Genomic DNA, 19,748 nt, shown 5'->3' on the forward strand with positions numbered 1-19,748 from the left:
TGTGTACTCACATTATCTCAAATGCTTCCAACTATTTTAATCAAGGTAATGTGTCATTTGTTTGCCTATCGCTATAACTTCTGAGTAAACGCCAGATGATTCGTCAGAGAGTGAGGAAGGACGTCCCGAACGTGACTAAACATAACGTGAATAAAACTTTAATACGTTACCTCCTCTGACAACATTTCTGTTGTCTTTCTGAAACTATTGGCTACATTGCTCCTCTCAATTTCCGGTGTTACTGCTCTGTTTGCTCTGTGAATTCATTTCATACAAATAGAGACAGACGGCCATCTAAATGGGCATAAATGAGCCTTCTTTTGTCTTTTGTTTTCAATGTTTTGATAGAGAGACCCCCTAGAGACAAATAAAACTTTACATTGTGCATTTGCGGGACTAGCAAAATTAAGTTGCAGCCTGCAGCTTTTCGATTCATATGTGTTGTTTTTATCTTATTGTCTTCTCTGTATTTATTTAAGGTATTTTGTCTGTCGTGTGTTGTCCCGTCCAGCCAGTTACCAGAGCAATAGCATAGATTTAACTGAACAGGAAGCTGAAACAAAGAGAAATCAATCAGCAGCAGAAATGGTGAACACTCACTACTGGACGCTTTCGGCGAATTTGGGCGACCAGGTGTTGTTCTTGGACTTTGTGGCAAATTTCCTCTTCTTGTCACTGAGGTGAGGACCGATGATGTAGACTTCGACGAAAGGCCTGAAGCCCTGCGCCTTCCATTTCAGGTCATTAGCAGCCACCACTGGAGGATCAAAGTAGGTTGAGTTAAAGCGGGAAGAGACGAGAAGTACGGACTAATAACTGAGAGATATCACAGAAATGGGACAGTCTGTTCTGCTTTCTCACCTTTCACATTGATCTTGTGTTCTCCATTAGGCTGGGGCAGAATGTCCACGCACATGACCACCTCGCCGACCGCATCCACTCCGGACGCTGTGAAGACGCACACAGTAAGTGGTCCATTGTGTTTGTTTGCCCATTTGGCTCTGGATGGCCATAATGTAGCACAGCTGAGATATATGACTTGAAGAAAACGGGATGCATCAGCAGATTGTGAACTAAATTTAAACATGCACAAACTACACACACACGCACACACACACACACACACAGACACACACACACACACAGACACACACACACACATAGGTTTTCTGTGATAATCAGATGAGCAGGGCTTGGCTGGGTAGAGCAGATTTTGTGCCAGCTCTAATGCTGAGCAAACGGCAAACTGTAATGCAGCAATGGCTGGTAATTCGTTTGTAAGACTCTCTTGACGCTGAAGGGAAAAAGAAAAAAAAGGAGACGAAACTGAAAAAATCCAAACCGCAACACAAGTTTCCTTGAAAGAAGCTCCTTTTTCTCCCTCTTTCATCGTGTCTTGCACATCCTACGCTCTCCTTGATCTCAAGTCGCTGCTGTTTTCACCTGGTCAGCTGTTTGAATTTCTGCATGCACTCTACGTATGTAACAAGCTTCATCTACCGCAAGCGGTCCTCTGCAAAAGTCGTGCCTTTTCTCAATTAATTGATAGAAAAAGAGTTCAAACAGGAAACCAAAAGGAGGAAAAACAAGTAGAAAGAGAGAGAGAGAGTCGGGGCTGTGCCGAGGGGCTAACACTGCTCGCTGTCTCGGGTTATCTGTGGTTGATGACAGTTTGATCACACAGATGTCTGAGCTGCTGCGGGTTGCTCGGGGGGACATGCAGATTTTACATAACACTGCTGACACGTACGTTTCTCCGGTGGTGTGTCTTCGTTGGCCGTGCACCTGATGCCTTTTCCTCCGTGGACTGAGAGGAGACAGAGGAGAGTCAGCGTCAGAAGATGGCAAACAAAGCATCCATACAACTTTCCAAATACTGCAAATAAAGACTAAAGAGCTGGAGCTGATGGTTTAAAGACCTTGGTAACAATGATGTCCTTGACATGGAAGTTTCTATAATTCCCCTTTTCTGCTCATCTTAAATCCATCTGTAGGTATTTAGCATCATATTGTATATAAATAAAAGCAGTAAATGCAAATTGTAGTTTTGGTGTTGCCACTGTACTTCACTGAAGGAATGAATTAAACATTTTCTTCCAACACTGTAAGCGAGTTATTCTGTTTAATCTCATAATCCCATTTAATTCCATAAGCCGTCGTTACAGTAAGAAAAAGCAGTGGAGCTCTTTGAGGGTAACTGAAAGCATTTTTGTGTGAAATTGTTTGAACCCGCTGTGCGACAGTGTGTGTGTGTGTGTGTGTGTGTGTGCGTGTGTGCGTGTTTGCCGTCTGAAGTCGTACCCTGAGCGCTCTGTGAGAGGACGAACTTCCTGATGAGCTTGTCTGTGGCCTGCGTGTACAGAGACAGGGCGTAGCGCAGAGACTGCAGGTCTGGACTCTTTTCCAAGAAGGTTTTCTTCAGGCCCACACCACCGGCGTGGAAGTATTGCTGCGTGAACAGATGAGACATGACATGTGCTTATAGTAGAAGGCAGGCAGAGGCACAGACAGACGGAAGGACACAGAGTGCTCGAAGTGGACGATTTGTGACAAAACTGTTTAGTAGAGTGGAACAACCTCATCAGCTTTGGAGCTACGGAGCAGCGGTGTGATGGTTTGAACCTCTAAACCTGCACTGATGTTCACCAAACAGGTAGTTGCAGTATCAACTTAGTGCTGTTAAGTATATAAATTTAGATTCTATTGATGTTTATGATGTCCAAATTTAAATGTTTTGATCAGAAAAAAATCAGAAGAATATTTTAAGGGGAGATGTATCAGGTGATGACATAATTTTTACATGCAGTGGTTAAGTTTTAGATTTCAAGCTCTTCTGCTTCCAGAGCTTTTCTTCTTTCAGACTAGTGGGAAGAAAAAGTCCAAAATACATATTCAGGGTGTTCTGGACATTTATGCATATATTTAAAGTTACTACAAGAAACTTTCAGCTTTTGTTGGTGTTGGCGGCCTCTTTGGACAAAAAATGACAAAGGAGAAATGAAGTAAACTTTGTTTAGTGTCGAATGTACCACCAGACTAAAGAGCAGTTTCTTTCCTCTGGCTGTGAGACTTTTCAATTCATCCTCAGCACCCCACCATTAATAAATAGTTTTTATTTGATTAATTATCCTGAAATTTCACATATACCAAATTTTGAATTAGACTTTATCCTACACAAACCATGGAAGAAACACAGAGTACTGTAAATTTTTATAAAAGTAAGAATCAAGAACACCTATTTCCCTGTCAGCTGTTCTGCTTGTGTAACACATCATACAATACCTTAATAGTGTCCAGTGCCAGCTCTATGACTGCACACTGTTTCGGAGTCAAAGCTTTGGCCTCCTCTCTTCCCATGTGCTCCTGCAGGAAGGATCAAACAAAGGAGTCAGCCTACACCACAGTTACTACTGTTGTTGCTTACATCCGAAATACATTTAATCTGTCCGGCTTTTTATTGCCGTTTTCATCACCTTGAGTTTGGACAGCTGGCCCAGCTCCTTAGCAGCGTTGAAGATCATCTGAGTGCCCTGTTGTGGAGAGACGGACAGACGAGTGAGAACGGTGCGGAGAGGAGAAAAGAGTGGTGTTTGAGAGGTGTCTGCAGAGTGAGGGGTGAGTTCAGTGAGACAGACAGCTGCAGATACAAGAAGTTTGAAGAGTGAGGGGGGAGAGAGTTCTGTCCTCATTTATATACGTTTCAATTAAACATTCACAAATAACAAGTGTCATCTTGGTAGACAGAGAAGGTTCAGGTGCTTTGGTGTACAGACAGACAGTCAGTATTACAGGGACTCATGGGCAGGTAATGTTGCCTCTGGTGCACCGTGCTGCCGTTTCAATCATGTTTTGATGCACTGATATCCACAGAGAAGAAGAACGAATTGTTTAAAAAAAAGAATGACAAAGTCTACAGATGGTGGTGTTGAGGCTCCTGTTAAAAATAGAGTGTTTCTTCATGCTGACAAAGGCTACACACTCACGCAAACACACGCACAAACACACACATACTTACAATAACCTAAAAGAGGAAGGAAGGGAGAGAGAATGGAGTAACGGCAGGACAGATGGGTTAATGTACAATCACAGTGGCACCCAGCAATGAAAAGCAATGAAATTCAGAAGCAGAGAAGAAGAAAAAAGGTGAGGAAAAGAGGACTGAATGTTATTTTTTAATCACATACCGTCTGGTCAGTGAGTGTGGGAAGCACAATTGTTTTTTCCATTGTGTTCATCACTAGTTTCCACAGCTCCTTCAGCACTCTCTTCAGGACTGTCTTCTCACAGATCTTGGCAAACAGCGACAGGCTGAAAGAAAAACACACAATCCCTCAACATGGAGGCAAAACACACATTTTCATTTATTTATAGTGAGTGTGTGTGTGTGTCTGTTGGGGCCGTGGTAACTTCAGTGTTTGAAATGATAAAAATAGGAGTATGTACGCACAGCCAAACCAGAAAAAGAGCAGGTGCTGAGTTCAAAGTGAGCAAAAAATGAAACAAAAAAAAAGTCGAGCACACTGCAGAGCGGCAGCATCTATTTATTTAATGCACCAAAGTAGAGACGTCTCGAGCAAAAAACTGCTCTTCACCAGACTGATGACGAAGAGCACTTTTTTGTTCCATAACTTGAGTGTTTGAGTTCATTCATAAACTAAAAGTGTCCCAGCGATACTTGAGTTTTAATATCGAAAACAAAATCTTCTTCAGTCGTTTAGTTTGAGGAAAATATTTTTTTCCAGAATTTTTGAGACACATTTCAAATCTTAAACAGCACTGACGTTTGACACCCAGCCACACTTACTTGCTGTCCAGGAAGTCCATGATGGGCTGCAGGACGTTGTCGGCCTCCTGGACCACGCTGCCGTTGGCCGGCACAGTCTGCCCTTTGACCTGGGCTAGGATGTCTCCCATCTGCCTCACGTTGTCCTCGATCTGGGGCTGGAAACTACATCACCACATAAAAAGAACAACATAAAAATAGGCCCTGAACTCAGCTGCAGAGACGGTCGCAGCACTTCTTAATTCCACACAGGTATCAAACAGACGCCCACCTGACAGCGAAAATGCGGCTGAGGTCGTCCATGACGCTGTTGAGTTTGTTCTGCAGCTCCTTGAGGAAGTCGCTAGCCTCCACGTTGAGCTGAAAGAAGACAAAATGGGATGAACACAGGAGCCATGTTGTGTTTGGGCAATCACAATAATAACTGCATGTATGGACACTCACATCTTTTCCTCCCATGGCCTCAAACATCTTCTCCAGCTGAACTCTGAGCTGCTGGATGTTATTGATGATGATACATGGCTGAGGGGAGACAGAGAAAAATCATTACACACACACTTCTCTCTCCCTTTCCTCTGTCTGCTCCCAGCGTTTTATTGTAATCAATCAAGGTTAGTCCTTCTAACTTTTTTTATTGCTTCTTTGGCGAAAACACTCTTGGTGATGTGAGGCAGGAGAAGCAGGAGTTTTCAGTAATTACTGCTCCTCTGGGGGCTCCTGGGCTCTGTGGGAGCTCAGCCCACCACATTCAGCTAATTACACAGCCCTAATTCACTTTGAAACACTGCAACCTGGCCACGGCTATTACAATGAAGAGCGGTTTATTATGCTGGAACTAATCAACCTGACCACATACACTAAACTGCGTACATCTTAAAACCAAGTCTCGATGGTGCTCAAATTAAACCATTTATCTGAGCACTGCTGTTTGTTCCACTGATAGAAATGTCCATCTTAGAACAAACACCTACCACTTTCTCCTTCTTGACATGGTTTGGAAAGTCCTTTGCGATGATGTCAGCGTAAGACAGCAGGACGTTGCCGATTGTCTGAGAGAAACAAAACAAAATAAAGGAATAAGTGCACAGTTACTGACTGAACTTGATCACACTCAGGTAAAGAGAGCGTTGGCAGGTGAAAGTCACCTTGGCGAATCTCTTCATGTAGTTGCCCACGATCTGAGGGTCGGGACACTCCAGTTTGCGGATGATTTCAAAGCTCTGATTGAGCTGGGAGAACACGTCCACCACGGAGCAGGAGAACAAAGCGTGCTCTGATGTGACCTGGAACTGAAGAGAGAAACAACCAGAGGGGGAAAAAGTATGAGAAGCTGTTCTGCGGCGGTGCTGATGCTACAGCACAGTGATCTGACTAACACTGAAAGTGAGGGGTTTGATTCCCCCGGCGACAGCGGCGTTACGTATCACAGACAATGAAACTGACCCCGCTTCAGTTGCATGTAACTGCAATTATTTGCGAAGTGATTCCTCTGAAAGCGCTTGGATGAGCGCCATGGAGCCGATCAAATGGTTATGATGGGGAGCAGGGCCCTCATTAACAGCCCGGCCATTAGCGAATACTGTGATGGTATGTGACTGGGAGTGGGGACCGCTGTTTTGCTGACACAGGGATGCAGAAGCTGCCTCTGGCGACAGTAATTGGACCCAAAGGATTCCTGACATATGAGCCGGGAGAATCTTCAGCTGCTTTGTATCGACCCTCCTGCTGCGTGGATGTTTAGGTGTGAGTGAGAGTATGAGACACCGCGTGGTATGTGTGTGTGTGTACGTACTTTTTTGCCTGTGGTATTGAGTCATTATTGATTGCCTTGAGGCCTTCAACTTGCTCTTCTCAGCCTGGAATGTGCTGAGTCAGGAGGGATGATGTGAATTGCTTGAATTTGCATGAGAAATGCATGAATAATTTTCTTCGATTTGAGGATGCTGCAGGTAGGAGGTCAGATTTAAACTTTCATACCGTATTTTATTACAGCCTCAGCAGAATTGAATTGTTGTATTGAAGTGAAACTTTACTGTCACATGACCGCCAGTTTCTTTTCTTTTTCTTCTGCACGCTTTGTTAAAGAAAACTGACATCATTTGTTGAAGGACTAGTTCAACGATTTGGGAAATGTGCTTATTTCCTTTCCTTCCGTTCCAAGAGTTAGTTTAACAACAGAGAAAACACTATTTCTTTTGTGACAACGCCCATTAGCTTGCTTGTAAACATTTTCGAGTGATGAATACAGATGAAAGCAGTTACCCCGTCTTTTTTGTCCCTCTCCAGGGCTCCATGTAGAAAATCTCGGGACACTTCTTCATTCTCGTCCAGCCACATGATGACAAATGGTTCAAACCAGCTGCAGAAGAAGGACGGAGGAGAGAGAACATGAGTCTCGGCACCACAGTGGTAAATGTACAAGGGAAGGCCTGGATGCTGCTTATATGATACTTACGCTGGATATTCAGGAACGTGCTTCTGGAAAGTGGTGAGCTCCTTGCAGTACTCGTTATAGAGCCACTTGACCTTGAAGTGCAAGTTCATATAATCTGCGCTTTTACATAGGCGGTTCTTCTCATGCTCTGAATATCAAAGAGAAAGAAAAAAATGAGGAAAGTCGCACTTCAACACATGACACGGCCCATCCCAACAACACACACTGAAACACCTACCCTCCATGGCGTATTTCATATCTTGTGCAAACATATTCCACATGACCTCGGCGCTGATCTTGCCCACGTTCAGTTCCTGGGGAAACCTGTAAAAAGGCAGCGCTCTGAGTTAAATCCAGCTCCAGCAATGGTACTCTATTATTTAACGAGATAACCCAGCCTCATTTTTATGTAACTCCATCAATGTTACCTCTGTATATTTTTAGCAGACACAGAAAAATGCACCAGAGAAGTACTAAACATTTTAAGTTTATATACTTATACATCATAAGTATTAATTTAACAGTTTTAAAAAGTGGCATCCAACAACCAAAGTGGTTCATGTACAGGAATTACCTGTCTATATACATACAGGCTTCATGTTTACTGTCAGTGCACATCACAGGTGAAAACATACACAGCATTATAATACAGAAAGATACTGTTGTTGATAATGTGCAGTTGGATGCTTTTGTTTTTTTACAGTTCGATGTGCTTAGATATTGTGAACACATGTCTGTTATTTTCCAGCTCAGAACTGACAGGACACACCCTGTGGCTTCAAGACAAATAAAGGCTGTTTGTTTGTCTTTTGGTCTGTTTCTGTTTCTCTTCTTTCTCTGACACTTCCATCCTCATATTCTATTGCTTTAGGTATTTATTTTACCTTTAAACAAATCCCATACGGCTGTTATCTTACAAAGTTTCTCTGCCCTTGAAGTCTGAACTGCCTCTCCTCCTCCACCCACGACTCCTCCTCCAACAAGATGTACCAAAAAACGTGCAAAAAAGCAATCAAAATAGAATTAAGAATAGTGGCGACTCCCACGAAAATCAGCAGTGTTTGCATGTATGTATGACCAGAGACTCACTGATTAAGGCAAGGAGTGTAGGAGTTCTTGTCCTCCTCTATGATGGAGACGATGAGGGTGATGAGCTTGGACCAGAAGTCGAGGTTCTTGATGCTGGGACCCTGCTCATCCGGAGGGACTGCCTTTGACTGAAGACACAAAGAGATAATGAGCTCACATCTTAGCAGCTGTGTTCATCGAGAATCTCTTTGTAGTGAGAGCAATAAGACTCTTAATTGCATCATCTGCAAACACACACACAGACTTACAGGGTCTGTCTGATATTCCCTGTTGTAGAGGTCATGGCAGTTGTTGAAAATGTACTCGTAGGTGGAGTTCAGACAGGCTTTCACGCAGTCCTTCACCACCTGGCTTGCCCTGGGGGGACTCTGCAGCTCCTGGACCTGAAAACAAACGTTACAAAAAACATATGGTTGAATCCAATTCGCCTCAAAGATACACACACACACGCGCAGTCTCAGCAGGTGGTTATCTCAGTGGGAATTTAACCATAAACTCACTGAGCGGCACAAACCGTACCAAAATACATTAACACCCTGACACACACACACACACAGTTTCATGGTAATAGCTTCAGTTTGGATAGGTTAATGTTAAGTTTATGCCCGAGGCTACTTTACAGAAAGTATTGGAAATTTGTGTTTATTTTAGAGTTGAGTGCTACTGTGAAGACAAGTTGTGAAACTTGTTTCCCAGTCAACGCTGGATCTTTCCAGAACCTAATAACCACATGGTTTTTATTATAACCATGATAATGAAGCAGTCATGATCCAACCATGATCTCCCCCTAAAGTTAATTAAACTTTAGTCTTGCCGAAAAAAACCTCCACACTGTGTCACTGTTTGAGAAACGTCCAGCTTCATTATCATTCTGCTCTAGGAGATCTGGGGCAGTGCTAAGCCCAGGATGCAATGACAGTTCCCCTGAAAAATAGAGCTTGTTTTGTTCGTGGGGAGACAACCAGGTTAGAGTAACTTGTCGATTGCAGTGTGTAGATTGCTAGCTCGGAGGTTGTTTTCCATAGGGACGAGGATTTTGAAATAGCTACCACATAAATAACAGAAGAGAGGAAAATTCAGGCTGAAATAATGAAAGACGTACATCGACAGTTTACCTCCGTTGAATCAAACTAATTAAATGTTGACCACCGCATGGTCAGAGGGGACTTCTGGTGATGTGGACCGAGTAACAGTGTTAGGTCTGAGCTCCTGCATTTACGGTGCAAAATATCCCGACTTTCACATCTGGTTCAGCCCAAACTGACTCAAAACACGGTTAGAAGTTTATGTGATGTCTTTAGAGCACTTCTGGGGCAAAGCTCGGGGTTAAAATGGCTGCTAAATCTGCTAAAAAGAGGCAATGAAAAGAAAAGAAAAGAAAAGAAAAAAGAAAAGAAAAGAAAAGAAAAGAAAAGAAAAGAAAAGAAAAGAAAAGAAAATTATTTTTTTACCTTCATCCTGAAGAATGTGATGCTCGTCAAGAGATCAACTGTGGACTTGAGGTCTTGTAGTCTTTCAGGGCTGCTGGCTGGGAAGTTGTTCTGAAAGTACATTCACAAGCAAAGATTACAAACAGCACAAAATGTTCACTTACGTTTAAATAGTTTCTCTTTCTTCAGGTAGTGAGATAAAGGAAATATCAGCAGTGAACATATCAAGACAAAATCATTCTCATCTCAGGCCCAGAACAGAAGAGAGGCATTCCAATACATGTACACAGATTGTTTTGTATTTGTTATGATTAAGAGAAGCGGTCAGTACCCGGTACATGGACAGGTCGATCCTCAGGGAGTTGTGCAGCTGATCCAGCAGTTTGACAAACCTCTCCTTCTGCACAGGAAAAGACACAAAAACAGAACAAACCACTCAGAAACTCACCACAGCTGAAAAGATAACCGGTTACCATTTGAGTAAACAAACCCGAGGTCAGATCTGATAAGGCTCAGCTGATTGGATGTTTGGAGAAGTAGGCAGAACCACAGTGTCATCTACAGCCCCAGAGGGAACAACAGCTAGTCCTTTCTAAGGAGTTTTTAAAAGCAATCTTCAGTTATAATATGAGACCCCCTCTAGTATGGAGTCACACATATGATGAAGGGAGAAATATTCATCAGGGACTCACGCCAAAGTTTGATGCAGCAAATCTGTCCGAGGCAGAAACATTGTTGGAGGACTGGGTGGTGTGGGCGTAGTAAGCGTTGATGTTGGCGAGCAGGGTGCTCATCACAGCTGGCACTCCGGGGCACATGTATTTAGATGACAAGCAGGCAAAGTGGCTGTTGGTTGGAAGTGGCAAAAAGAAGAGATTTATTAGATTTACTTGCTCCTGACACTCATGTATTGAAACAAATAATAAACTATACTTATATCTAAGTGTGTTGGTAAGTGAAGTCAAATTTGATCTTTCCTATCTAACTTTAAAAGTCAAACATTCAGAGTAATGGATGTGGGACTGACGTCATGGCCTGGTAGATGGACTCGACTCCGTATCTCATGGCAAACTCGTCCACTATCTCCTGAGCCGTCTCTTCAAAGTACACCTTCCAGGCATCATCCCCTTTGGCATCGGGGATCTTCACGACGCCGCCGTTCTGCTCCTCAGTCGTGTACTGGAACAGATGCTGGACAAAGACAAAGGACAGGTACAGATGTTTTTGTGCCTTAGGCTATTATAATTAGTATCAGTGTTAGCTTGAAGCAGTTGGAATTGCAAATTGCATGTCCAACTTAAGGATCTTCTTATTCGCTAAGACAAATTTCATTTGTTTGAAATTCTCATTTCAGGCCAATATTTAATTCTAAAGCATTTATTGGCCGAGACCCATACAATGTAACTGCATGTGTGCAGATTCAGCTTGATTGTGACTTTGAAGTTCACCATTTGATCACAGCTGAGTGCCTTAGATCAGTGGTTTTCAAAGGGGTACTTCCAGGCGGTCCCGAAGACAATAATTCCATCCATTAGTGATACAGTAACATAATGTATGACTATGTTGGTTGTGGGTTTCATACACTTTGTGTAATAAAACACCTAAAAGCAAAATTATTATAAAATGGGGGTCTGTAGTCTAATTTGTCTCACTTTAGGTGTCCTTGATGAGAACCAGTTTTTACAATCCTGCAGGGTAACACATTATATATAAAACTGTGAAGTAGTCCATTGGACTTCATGAAAGTCTCATATGTAGAAAGTCATATCCCCCTATCTTGGTGAAAATGGCTCAATAATTCCAGACAATCACTAATGACTTCAACTGTTAAATCGTTACAAAAATCCCAATGTTCGCAACTATTTTTTCTTATATAAAGGCGGCACATTTCCCGGGGTAGAAAGGCAGAAACAGAGAATTTACAAGGTGATTGATTGTGTTAATGTGAACCCCAGAATTAAATTGACTGGAACTAATAAACTCTGAATAGCCGGTTAATCTTGCATATGTAATGTTACATTTCAAGTGCAAATAATCACAAGAACAGTTGGAAGAGTCCCACCAGACGTCCCCTCGGACTGACCTCATGAAGACAGGTGTACTGGACATGGTAAGGAGCGACCGTCTCCTCTCCTTTGATCTCCACACTTATGTGCATCCGGATGGCTCCTGACACAGCAGACTTATCAGTTCTCTTGTCTGTCGAATGAAAGTAAGATATACATGCCTCCTTATTCGGCTGAAATCAGTTCCATCTACGAGAGACAAGCACTTCAATTATCTGTTTCTTGTTCTGTTATCTCTGCGCGACTTGCTGCTCCTCTCATCCGTCTCTAATTCACCATCTTCTTTTCTCTTATCTTGAAAACTCACCCAGGTTGTACCAAACGTCCATCTCGCCGCTCAGAGTCCGGACTTCGATGATGGTTTGACCCAGGAAGTCGTCGCTCTCACGTTTGAACCTCTGTTTCACGCGTGACTTGATGTCGTCATCCTCGTCCCACACACGCACCTTGATGCGGTCTGATGAGTTGTGGCATTCACTGGATGAGGCAGAATTGTGAAGTATTGTGAGTATTGATGATCCAAAAACATAAAAATAGGGTTCGCAAATTCATTTTTGCTGACATATTATCGTAAGTTAGTCATTACATTAGCAGTTTCAGTTGTTATAGATGAGTTTCCACTGTACTCACAAGTGGAAGTTTTCTTCCCAGACAGGGTTGAGGTTGCCGTAGATGGTCTTCGTTCTCTTCTTGGTCTTCCCAACTTGAACAGTTACATAAGGATCACTGGAGCCTGTTTTGTCCTTCGCCTGCAGGCCCTGAGCACAAACCACTGAGGAAGAGACATAGAGACATTTCAACAAAGACCTACACAGCTGTCTAAAGAATATATATATTTTGTATATTTTGTCAGTTATTTATTATTTTTTATCAATAGCAGCAAAAGAAAACAGCTGCATTTTTGCCAAGAACCATTACATTTATACCACAGACATACGGTATATTATCAACAGCATGTCAGTTTTATTTATATAAACCAAATTCACAAATTCACACATTTACTTCAGTGTGCTGTTTGATCTGTACAATCATATGACACCTTCAATAAGTAAAAAGGAAAAAGCTTTTTACTCACCCGTGATGCTGATCTTTGCCGACCATTTTGAAGTCCCATCTAACACGCTCTGCTTGATTTGTTTCATCTGCGTGCCGTGCCCAGTTTTGTCGAGGCCGAACACTTCTTGGATTTGCTCAAAGATTTCTGGTTTGTTCCTCTCTCTGATCTTCATGCGGTCCTTCAGGACCATGATGATATTCTGGGTTCGGTCCTCCGCCCCGTGCTTGGAGCTCTTCTCTGCAGCTCCTGATGAGACAGATGAATGAAGAGAGGGACGTAGGAAGAACAGTTTTTAGTGTAAATTTTTTTATTCAAGACAAACATGAACCCCTAAAAAATATGTGTTTATGCTAAAGTCTAGTAGCTCATCTTCTGTTTCTCTCCAATACATGTCTTTAAAGCTAAGGGCCGAGTTAAGATAGCATCAGATCAATTTTGAAAGTCATTTCCTGGCCAGGGATCAAACCCCAAACCTCCCAATATTATGGTGGAAACTGGATCCACTTAGCCACAGCTGTGGTCAGGAAAAAGGAAACAGTTGGAGAGTAAAAGACCAACAGATGTCTTTGGCGTCAAGATCTTATAAGACTCTTTGGAGACAGCAGAGCGATGAATTATGCATTGCGTAGATTGACTCCAAAATCAGAATGGGAATTGGAAAAGTCACCCCTTGTGGAGCAGAATTAGACAAAGCAGTGTGGATGCAAAGGCTACGGGAGGGAGGAGGAAAGAGAGAGAGGAGAGAGGCAGGGGTATGACAGCACATTACTCAGGAGATAAATTGGAAAGGAAGAGGGAGGAGAATGTGAGAGTGGATAGAGGACAAGAATAATGGGATGTCAATCGGGCAGAAGGATACAGAGGAGGAGCTAAAATAGGTTTGTGTGGACTCCTGTGTACTAAAATAAAAATAGATGCAGAAGTTTAAAAGTGGGTTTTTTGTGCATGTGATGACTCAGCGATCCTTACTCTGCAGACAGTCAGCATTGAGCAGATCCTGACACTTGTCGTGGCATTTGACGCCACACTCGGAGCAGCGCATGCCTTGCCGGGCGATACCCCAAAGCAGCCCCTCGCATTCGTAGCAGTAGGTGGGGGTGGTGGCCGTCCACACCTCAAAGTTGTGTGGCGTGGTGGAGGAGATGGGGTAGATCAGAGCCTGCAGGGTCTTTTTATAAACGTGACTTTTCTGCAAACACATGGAGATGAGACATGTTAGTGTGACACCAGCAGTGATTAAAGGTCAGAAGATACTGAACGGAGGTGAAGAAACCCACCAGCTCTTCATTGCCGAGGGTGGTGGACGCCATGGCGGAGGTGATTCCAGCCTTACGGGAGTTCTGAACTAGAGACTGAGAACAAGAGGGCGAATGAAAAGTGTTTGTTTGAATGTGAACTAAACAATGAAATTCAGATTTATGTTTCTTTAAGGGCTAAAATAGTACTCACCATTGCCTGATGAGACCAGGCAGAGATTAAACAGGAGAGGAAAGAGACAAAAATGTGAGGTTATTTTAGGAATTTCAAACAACAAGCTGTGTTTGTAATTCATTGAGTGCGAGTATGTGAGCTGCAATGACAGCTACGCCCTAACCTCTATTAGGGAACAGTGTACTGTATTGATTAATGACTGTAGTTAGATTAACACCACAGATTTGCAAGCATTTGATTCATCAGCAAATCAGCATGAGTTACCATAATGAGCATTTTCACTTTAGATTACAGAATAAATAATAATGCAATAATTTTAGATGTTTTCAGAGTTAGAAGCACTAACTATAAACCAGACATCAGCAAGAGCACATCACAAAATCGTTGTATATTATGATTGCACGTGCGTCCGTGTTTGTTCCTCACCAGATCTCTGACAAGAGGAATGGCTTTCCTCTTGCGCAGGTCAGGCATGCTGTCAATACTGTAGAGTGCACCTCCCATTCTGTATAAGGAAAGTATGGACCGTTATACATTCATATAAACATGTGCATCAATATTTACAATAGCTGAAAAAATAACACATAGTGTAACACATTTTCCCTATATCAAAAAAATTATGCAGCCCTATAAGGGTACATTAAGTATCATGTAATGCATGTATGAAAAAGCATGAATTAATTTTCTTTTACTTCACAAACTATCAGGAATGTACAAGAATTCACAGGATCTCATGCATGACTTAATTAATGCAACTACTAAGGTATTTCACCCAGTGATTTATGATGTTCACACGATCAGTCACAGCAGTATACAGTGTTGTAATCATGATTAACTAAGCACTACTTCTTCATTATCATGCTCTTCATATAAACTGGTGACTTCATCCTTTTCAACGCTGATGTGTAACATATGATTACTAGTGGCATTATAGTGAAATCATATGTGCCAACCATTTGTTGCTTATGCATTATTAATACATGTTTTCTTTTTCTTTTCCTAACTAAATAATTGAAATGGAGTCGAATTTATGATGTTGAAATATACAGAAGGGCTGCCTTTATTTAAAGGGCCACTTTCATCACTTATTTTTCTATGATATTTATTTATTTTTACACCATTTTTATTTATTTTTACAGTAAAAGAACTTGAAAGCGGTGACGTGAGCAGACTGGAACTGAACCCGGACATTATTTTTAATTTTTTGTCCAAATGGGACTGGTCGGGTTTGGTTATCCATGCTTGCATATGAAGAAGACATGAATGAATATCAAGCTTTCTCGTGCACCCATAATTCATTAACCTTTACCATGAAGTGCAACCAAATTTCTTACTATTTCTTACTCGGGGGCAGATATAATTCCCTCTGTCATCGTTTCTAATGCTACTCCAGTCAAGGACTTTTTCTAGAGAGTTTAATTACGCAGGCTGCCTCGTCTCAAACAGCGACAATCACACTCCACACACCTGGCTGTAATTGCTGGGTTTCAATTTGGCTAACGTGGCACTTGTTCAGTATGCAGCCTCAGTTCCACTCTGAGGTTTGCCTCATCTACAAATGACCTGCCAGCTAAGTCAGGGCAGCCCACCGCTGTTCAATACTCACTGGCCAAATGCCATGAGCTGAATAAGACTGTGGATCAGAATGAAAAAGAACGGAGGATTCCCGGACTAAAGAAGGGCATTTTCAATCTAAAGCAGTGGTGGCAGGTTTCCACGGTGATCTGAGGATAATTTAAATTGAGTTTAAATTCTGGAGTTGTTGCATTAGCTTGACTAAGACACAGTGTGATATATAATGTGGTACATGTAAGGGACAGCACATTAAAGACACTCACCCTCCTTTACCGAACCACAGCGAGCTGGAGGTTTCTCCTCGGGCCTGAGAGAGACAAAGAAGGAATGTCAGAAGAGGAAACAATCTAAAGTTTAATCCTTGTAGCCTTTTCTAGTATTCATATACTGTAGGAACGCTGCACTTTAATTATCTGACCATGAAACTGCTTTATTGGGCTGTTCACAACTTAAATCCCATTCCACGTTTGTGTTATTGCATTGGTGGTTGGGTCAGTGATGCCTTACTTAAAAATCTTCCAAGGGTTTACACAATTTGTACAACTGGGAAATAAAGCTGGTTATTATACTTGTATATGGATCATATGTCTTGGCAGATTTCTTCAATTATTCAGGAAATGTTATCCTTATTCAGTCAATAATAGAAAACATAAACTGGTTATGTAACTATGCAATAAACACCTTGCGTAAATTACTAAATCAAATATGTTTTTGGAGAATCTGATGCTTATAATCAGACAGCTCTTAACAACAAAAAAGTTCAGATTGCTATGACGATGAATGAGTGGAGTGAAGGTGCCTCAAGACATCAGTTGCACGCATTTCCTTTTATCTCTCAAGCTACCAATCAGGTTGTACCTACCTGTCAGCATGCTCCAATGATGGCCGAGCAAAGTGCATGCGAGTGTCACTATGGCAATGACATGAAACTGGAAAGAAAACAAAGTGGGTCGGCACAAACACACAAAAAAAAAAGACAAACGAAAGGAAGCCAAATGTACAAAAAAAAACGCAACGCGACATACATCAACATAAACATCGAAGCAAGTGATTAATTCTCTGCACAACTGAATTCAAACGTAATGAACAGCAACATAACATGTGAGTAAAATATGCAAGTGAAAACTGGTCAAGCAAAACTTAATGTGTATAATCAAAATCAAGCAGTTTTGTCAAGGAGTGGTGTGGTGCTGCACCCAAACTAAAATAAAACGTGTGCTGTCTGTGGAGCCATCAGTATTTTTACTTTCAGAAAACCAAAACGAAGCAATCATACAATATGAAACACATTAAGGCTGCTTTCTGGTGTCTAGCAAAAAGCACCATTAAAATAGAACTCAAGAACTTGCTGCATGTACCCTGTCTTTGCACATAAATAATGCACTGCACATACATATTTCAGAGACCTGGTAGACACTTTTAGAGTCTCTTGAACTCTGGTATATCTTTTGGATTACAGGGTGGAGTTGAATCCGGCCTCCAGCTCTGGGGCTCCAACTGGACTGTAGTGGAGGACTGGACTGGAATTTAAAACCAGATTTGGGATGAACTTGTGATCTTACCTCCCGCAGCTGTTCTAAGACTTTATTGTAGAGCCTTAGCCAGTTCTCTTTGGCTCTGACTGCTGGATCCACTGGCTCCTTGGGCTCCTCTATGACTGGAGGACTAAAACAGCAAACAACAGTGTTTCATTCTTCAGCTGATACATTTCTAGGATTGTTGTTCAAACACTTCTAATCTATTTTAAGTTCATCGATCTGATTCCATTTCACTCCTACCTCTCAGGCAGCATCTCCGTTTCCTCTTCTGGCGTTGGCGGCCTGCTCTCTTCAAAATGCTCCTCTGTCTCCTCCATGGGGAACTCCTCCTCTTGCTGAGCTGGGGGCGTCCTGGCCTCCTTCTCCATCATCGTTTCCTCTTCTAGCCATGGCTCTTCTTCTAGCTGGAGAGCCTGGTCCTCGGGGGCTGCTGACTTCTCTGTGGCAGGGCCGTTGAGATGGGATTGAGGCTGCCCAGAGGACGGGGTCTGTTGGGAGGAAGAGCCCGTGGCAGTGGATGGTGGCTGGGAGGCTGCGTTAGCCATGGTGGCTGGGTGGGATGGAGGCATAGCATTGGCTGCAGCAGACTGCTGCTGTTGAGATACGGCTGAGGCTGGAGGGTGAGACTGGGCAGGCTGTGCGGTGGGAACAGAAGACAGGAAAGTAGAGGCCAAACCTGTGACTGCAGCTGTTAAAGGTTTGGCCATAGAGAAGAAGGAAGTGGCAGACGGGGCTGCCTGGGGCTGGGGCTGTGTTTGGGGCTGGGCTTGTTTAGGTGGTTGGGCTGTTGGTTGACCAGGAGGTGGTTGCGCTGATGGGGCTGTGCCAGGAGGATGAGACTGGTTGGATGTTTGGTTAGGGGGTTGAGTAGGAGGCTGCTGTTGGTGTAAAGAGGGCTGTTTCTCTAGAGGAGGTCTGGAGCTGGGCACATCTAAACCTGTGGGGGCTGTTGATGTTGGGGTGGGTGTGAATGGAGGCTCCATGTCCTCACTGAGGGTCCCATCCAAATTATACAAATCCTCATCATCATACATCATCTCCTCATCCTCGTAGAGGCCTTCCTCTTCTCCCTCATACAGTCCTCCATCATCCTCCTCATACAGAGCTGCCTCCTCTCCTCCATCTTTGCTGTAGCCGCCCTCATCGCTGTACGCCCCCTGGGTCTCATCGGGGTCCCAGTCTGGAGAGCCTTTACTGTAGCTGACCGAGGAGTGGCAGGAGTGGTAGGAGTCGTTCTCGTCGTAAGGGTCCCTCTCTCCGTACTCGCCGCCATAGTCCTCCTCGCTCAGCTGACTGCTGCACCGACTCAACTCTGCAGAGGAGGCATAGCTCCCCGAGGGACTGGAGGGAGGAAGACAGAAGTGAAAATAGAAACAGAGTTAAGTTGCAAGACTAGTTTCCCAGGAGAGACTGATTGTTAAAGTATTTAACAAGGATACAGTTTTATAATAAACATAGAGACACTCTCAGTCAGGTTATTATTGCATGTATACATATACATGTGTATAATGAATGGTTCACCCTCCCTTTATGAAGCATAATCACAAAAATGCTTACATAGCATCATATTAGAGCACTTTATGGCCTGTACGCTCTGTACTCTTTCGAGCAGCCCCACTTAAAACCTTTTCTACATGTCTCAGGGTGGCCAGGAATAATGCTGATGGCTAATCGATGAAATACAAGAGTACCAGACAAGCAGCAAGAAATAGAGCTGAACAGAAAGGTGAGAGGCCTCCAGAAAGCTGACAAAGGGAAAAGAACAAGCATTCAGAAATGCAACAAACAGGGAAAAAGTATTTATACTCTGTGATGAATGGGGCTATTAAAACCAGAATAGAGGCACAGAGAGGGAAGCAGGATGAATGAGGGAGAGAGGGAGATAGTGAAGACAGGAAGGGAGTGGTGGAGTGCAGGGAGAGAGGGAGTGTAGAGAGCTGAGAAGGAGGAGATGAAGAAGAATGGGCGGGGGTGAAGAGAGGTCGCCCTGTCCAATACACTCACACCAGCAGCTAATCTTATGTGCAGTATTGACCATTAGATTGCCAGTTGAATAATTCATAAAGCAAGATGTAAGAGATGCATGGTTTCATTCCCGGTCAGTGAGAAATATGTCAATAAAAACAGAGAAATGAAGCAGCATTGTAAACAATTCTGAAAGACAAACAGGACTTCATTCACGTTTTTCACTGAAGATGTTTTGACATGTCAGAAGCAAATGCACACGTGACTAATGAAACTAATGATGGCTGAAGGGTCTTGGTATTGTGTAGGCTGGTTCACTGTCACACTGTCATGGCTTACTGGGACACTTCATAGTTCAGGCCATTGTTAATACTATGAAT

The 19,748-nt window shown here is 42.9% G+C and overlaps 1 protein-coding gene across 1 annotated transcript in view; it reads right to left on the reverse strand.

Moving 5' to 3' along the window:
• LOC141016201 (protein unc-13 homolog A-like) overlaps window positions 1–19,748 on the reverse strand; it is a 35,356-nt gene that overhangs the window by 1,373 nt on the left and 14,235 nt on the right. Inside the window, exons 10-41 of the mRNA XM_073490438.1 lie at window positions 17,644–18,744; window positions 17,428–17,530; window positions 16,129–16,172; window positions 14,717–14,795; window positions 14,309–14,314; window positions 14,137–14,211; window positions 13,829–14,048; window positions 12,878–13,105; window positions 12,433–12,574; window positions 12,110–12,279; window positions 11,820–11,935; window positions 10,764–10,927; window positions 10,429–10,582; window positions 10,068–10,136; window positions 9,758–9,847; window positions 8,555–8,689; window positions 8,307–8,434; window positions 7,456–7,541; window positions 7,239–7,365; window positions 7,046–7,142; window positions 5,929–6,072; window positions 5,755–5,832; window positions 5,228–5,305; window positions 5,055–5,143; window positions 4,805–4,948; window positions 4,185–4,308; window positions 3,474–3,530; window positions 3,283–3,363; window positions 2,302–2,449; window positions 1,751–1,807; window positions 862–948; window positions 601–757 (exon numbers count right to left, since the gene is read on the reverse strand). Coding sequence (XP_073346539.1) covers window positions 601–757; window positions 862–948; window positions 1,751–1,807; window positions 2,302–2,449; window positions 3,283–3,363; window positions 3,474–3,530; window positions 4,185–4,308; window positions 4,805–4,948; window positions 5,055–5,143; window positions 5,228–5,305; window positions 5,755–5,832; window positions 5,929–6,072; window positions 7,046–7,142; window positions 7,239–7,365; window positions 7,456–7,541; window positions 8,307–8,434; window positions 8,555–8,689; window positions 9,758–9,847; window positions 10,068–10,136; window positions 10,429–10,582; window positions 10,764–10,927; window positions 11,820–11,935; window positions 12,110–12,279; window positions 12,433–12,574; window positions 12,878–13,105; window positions 13,829–14,048; window positions 14,137–14,211; window positions 14,309–14,314; window positions 14,717–14,795; window positions 16,129–16,172; window positions 17,428–17,530; window positions 17,644–18,744 — 4,578 coding nt within the window. The remainder of the gene's footprint in view (window positions 1–600; window positions 758–861; window positions 949–1,750; window positions 1,808–2,301; window positions 2,450–3,282; window positions 3,364–3,473; window positions 3,531–4,184; window positions 4,309–4,804; window positions 4,949–5,054; window positions 5,144–5,227; window positions 5,306–5,754; window positions 5,833–5,928; window positions 6,073–7,045; window positions 7,143–7,238; window positions 7,366–7,455; window positions 7,542–8,306; window positions 8,435–8,554; window positions 8,690–9,757; window positions 9,848–10,067; window positions 10,137–10,428; window positions 10,583–10,763; window positions 10,928–11,819; window positions 11,936–12,109; window positions 12,280–12,432; window positions 12,575–12,877; window positions 13,106–13,828; window positions 14,049–14,136; window positions 14,212–14,308; window positions 14,315–14,716; window positions 14,796–16,128; window positions 16,173–17,427; window positions 17,531–17,643; window positions 18,745–19,748) is intronic.

Source organism: Pagrus major, chromosome 21 (genome assembly GCF_040436345.1).
Source record: "Pagrus major chromosome 21, Pma_NU_1.0".
In the NCBI taxonomy this organism is placed as follows: domain Eukaryota; kingdom Metazoa; phylum Chordata; class Actinopteri; order Spariformes; family Sparidae; genus Pagrus; species Pagrus major.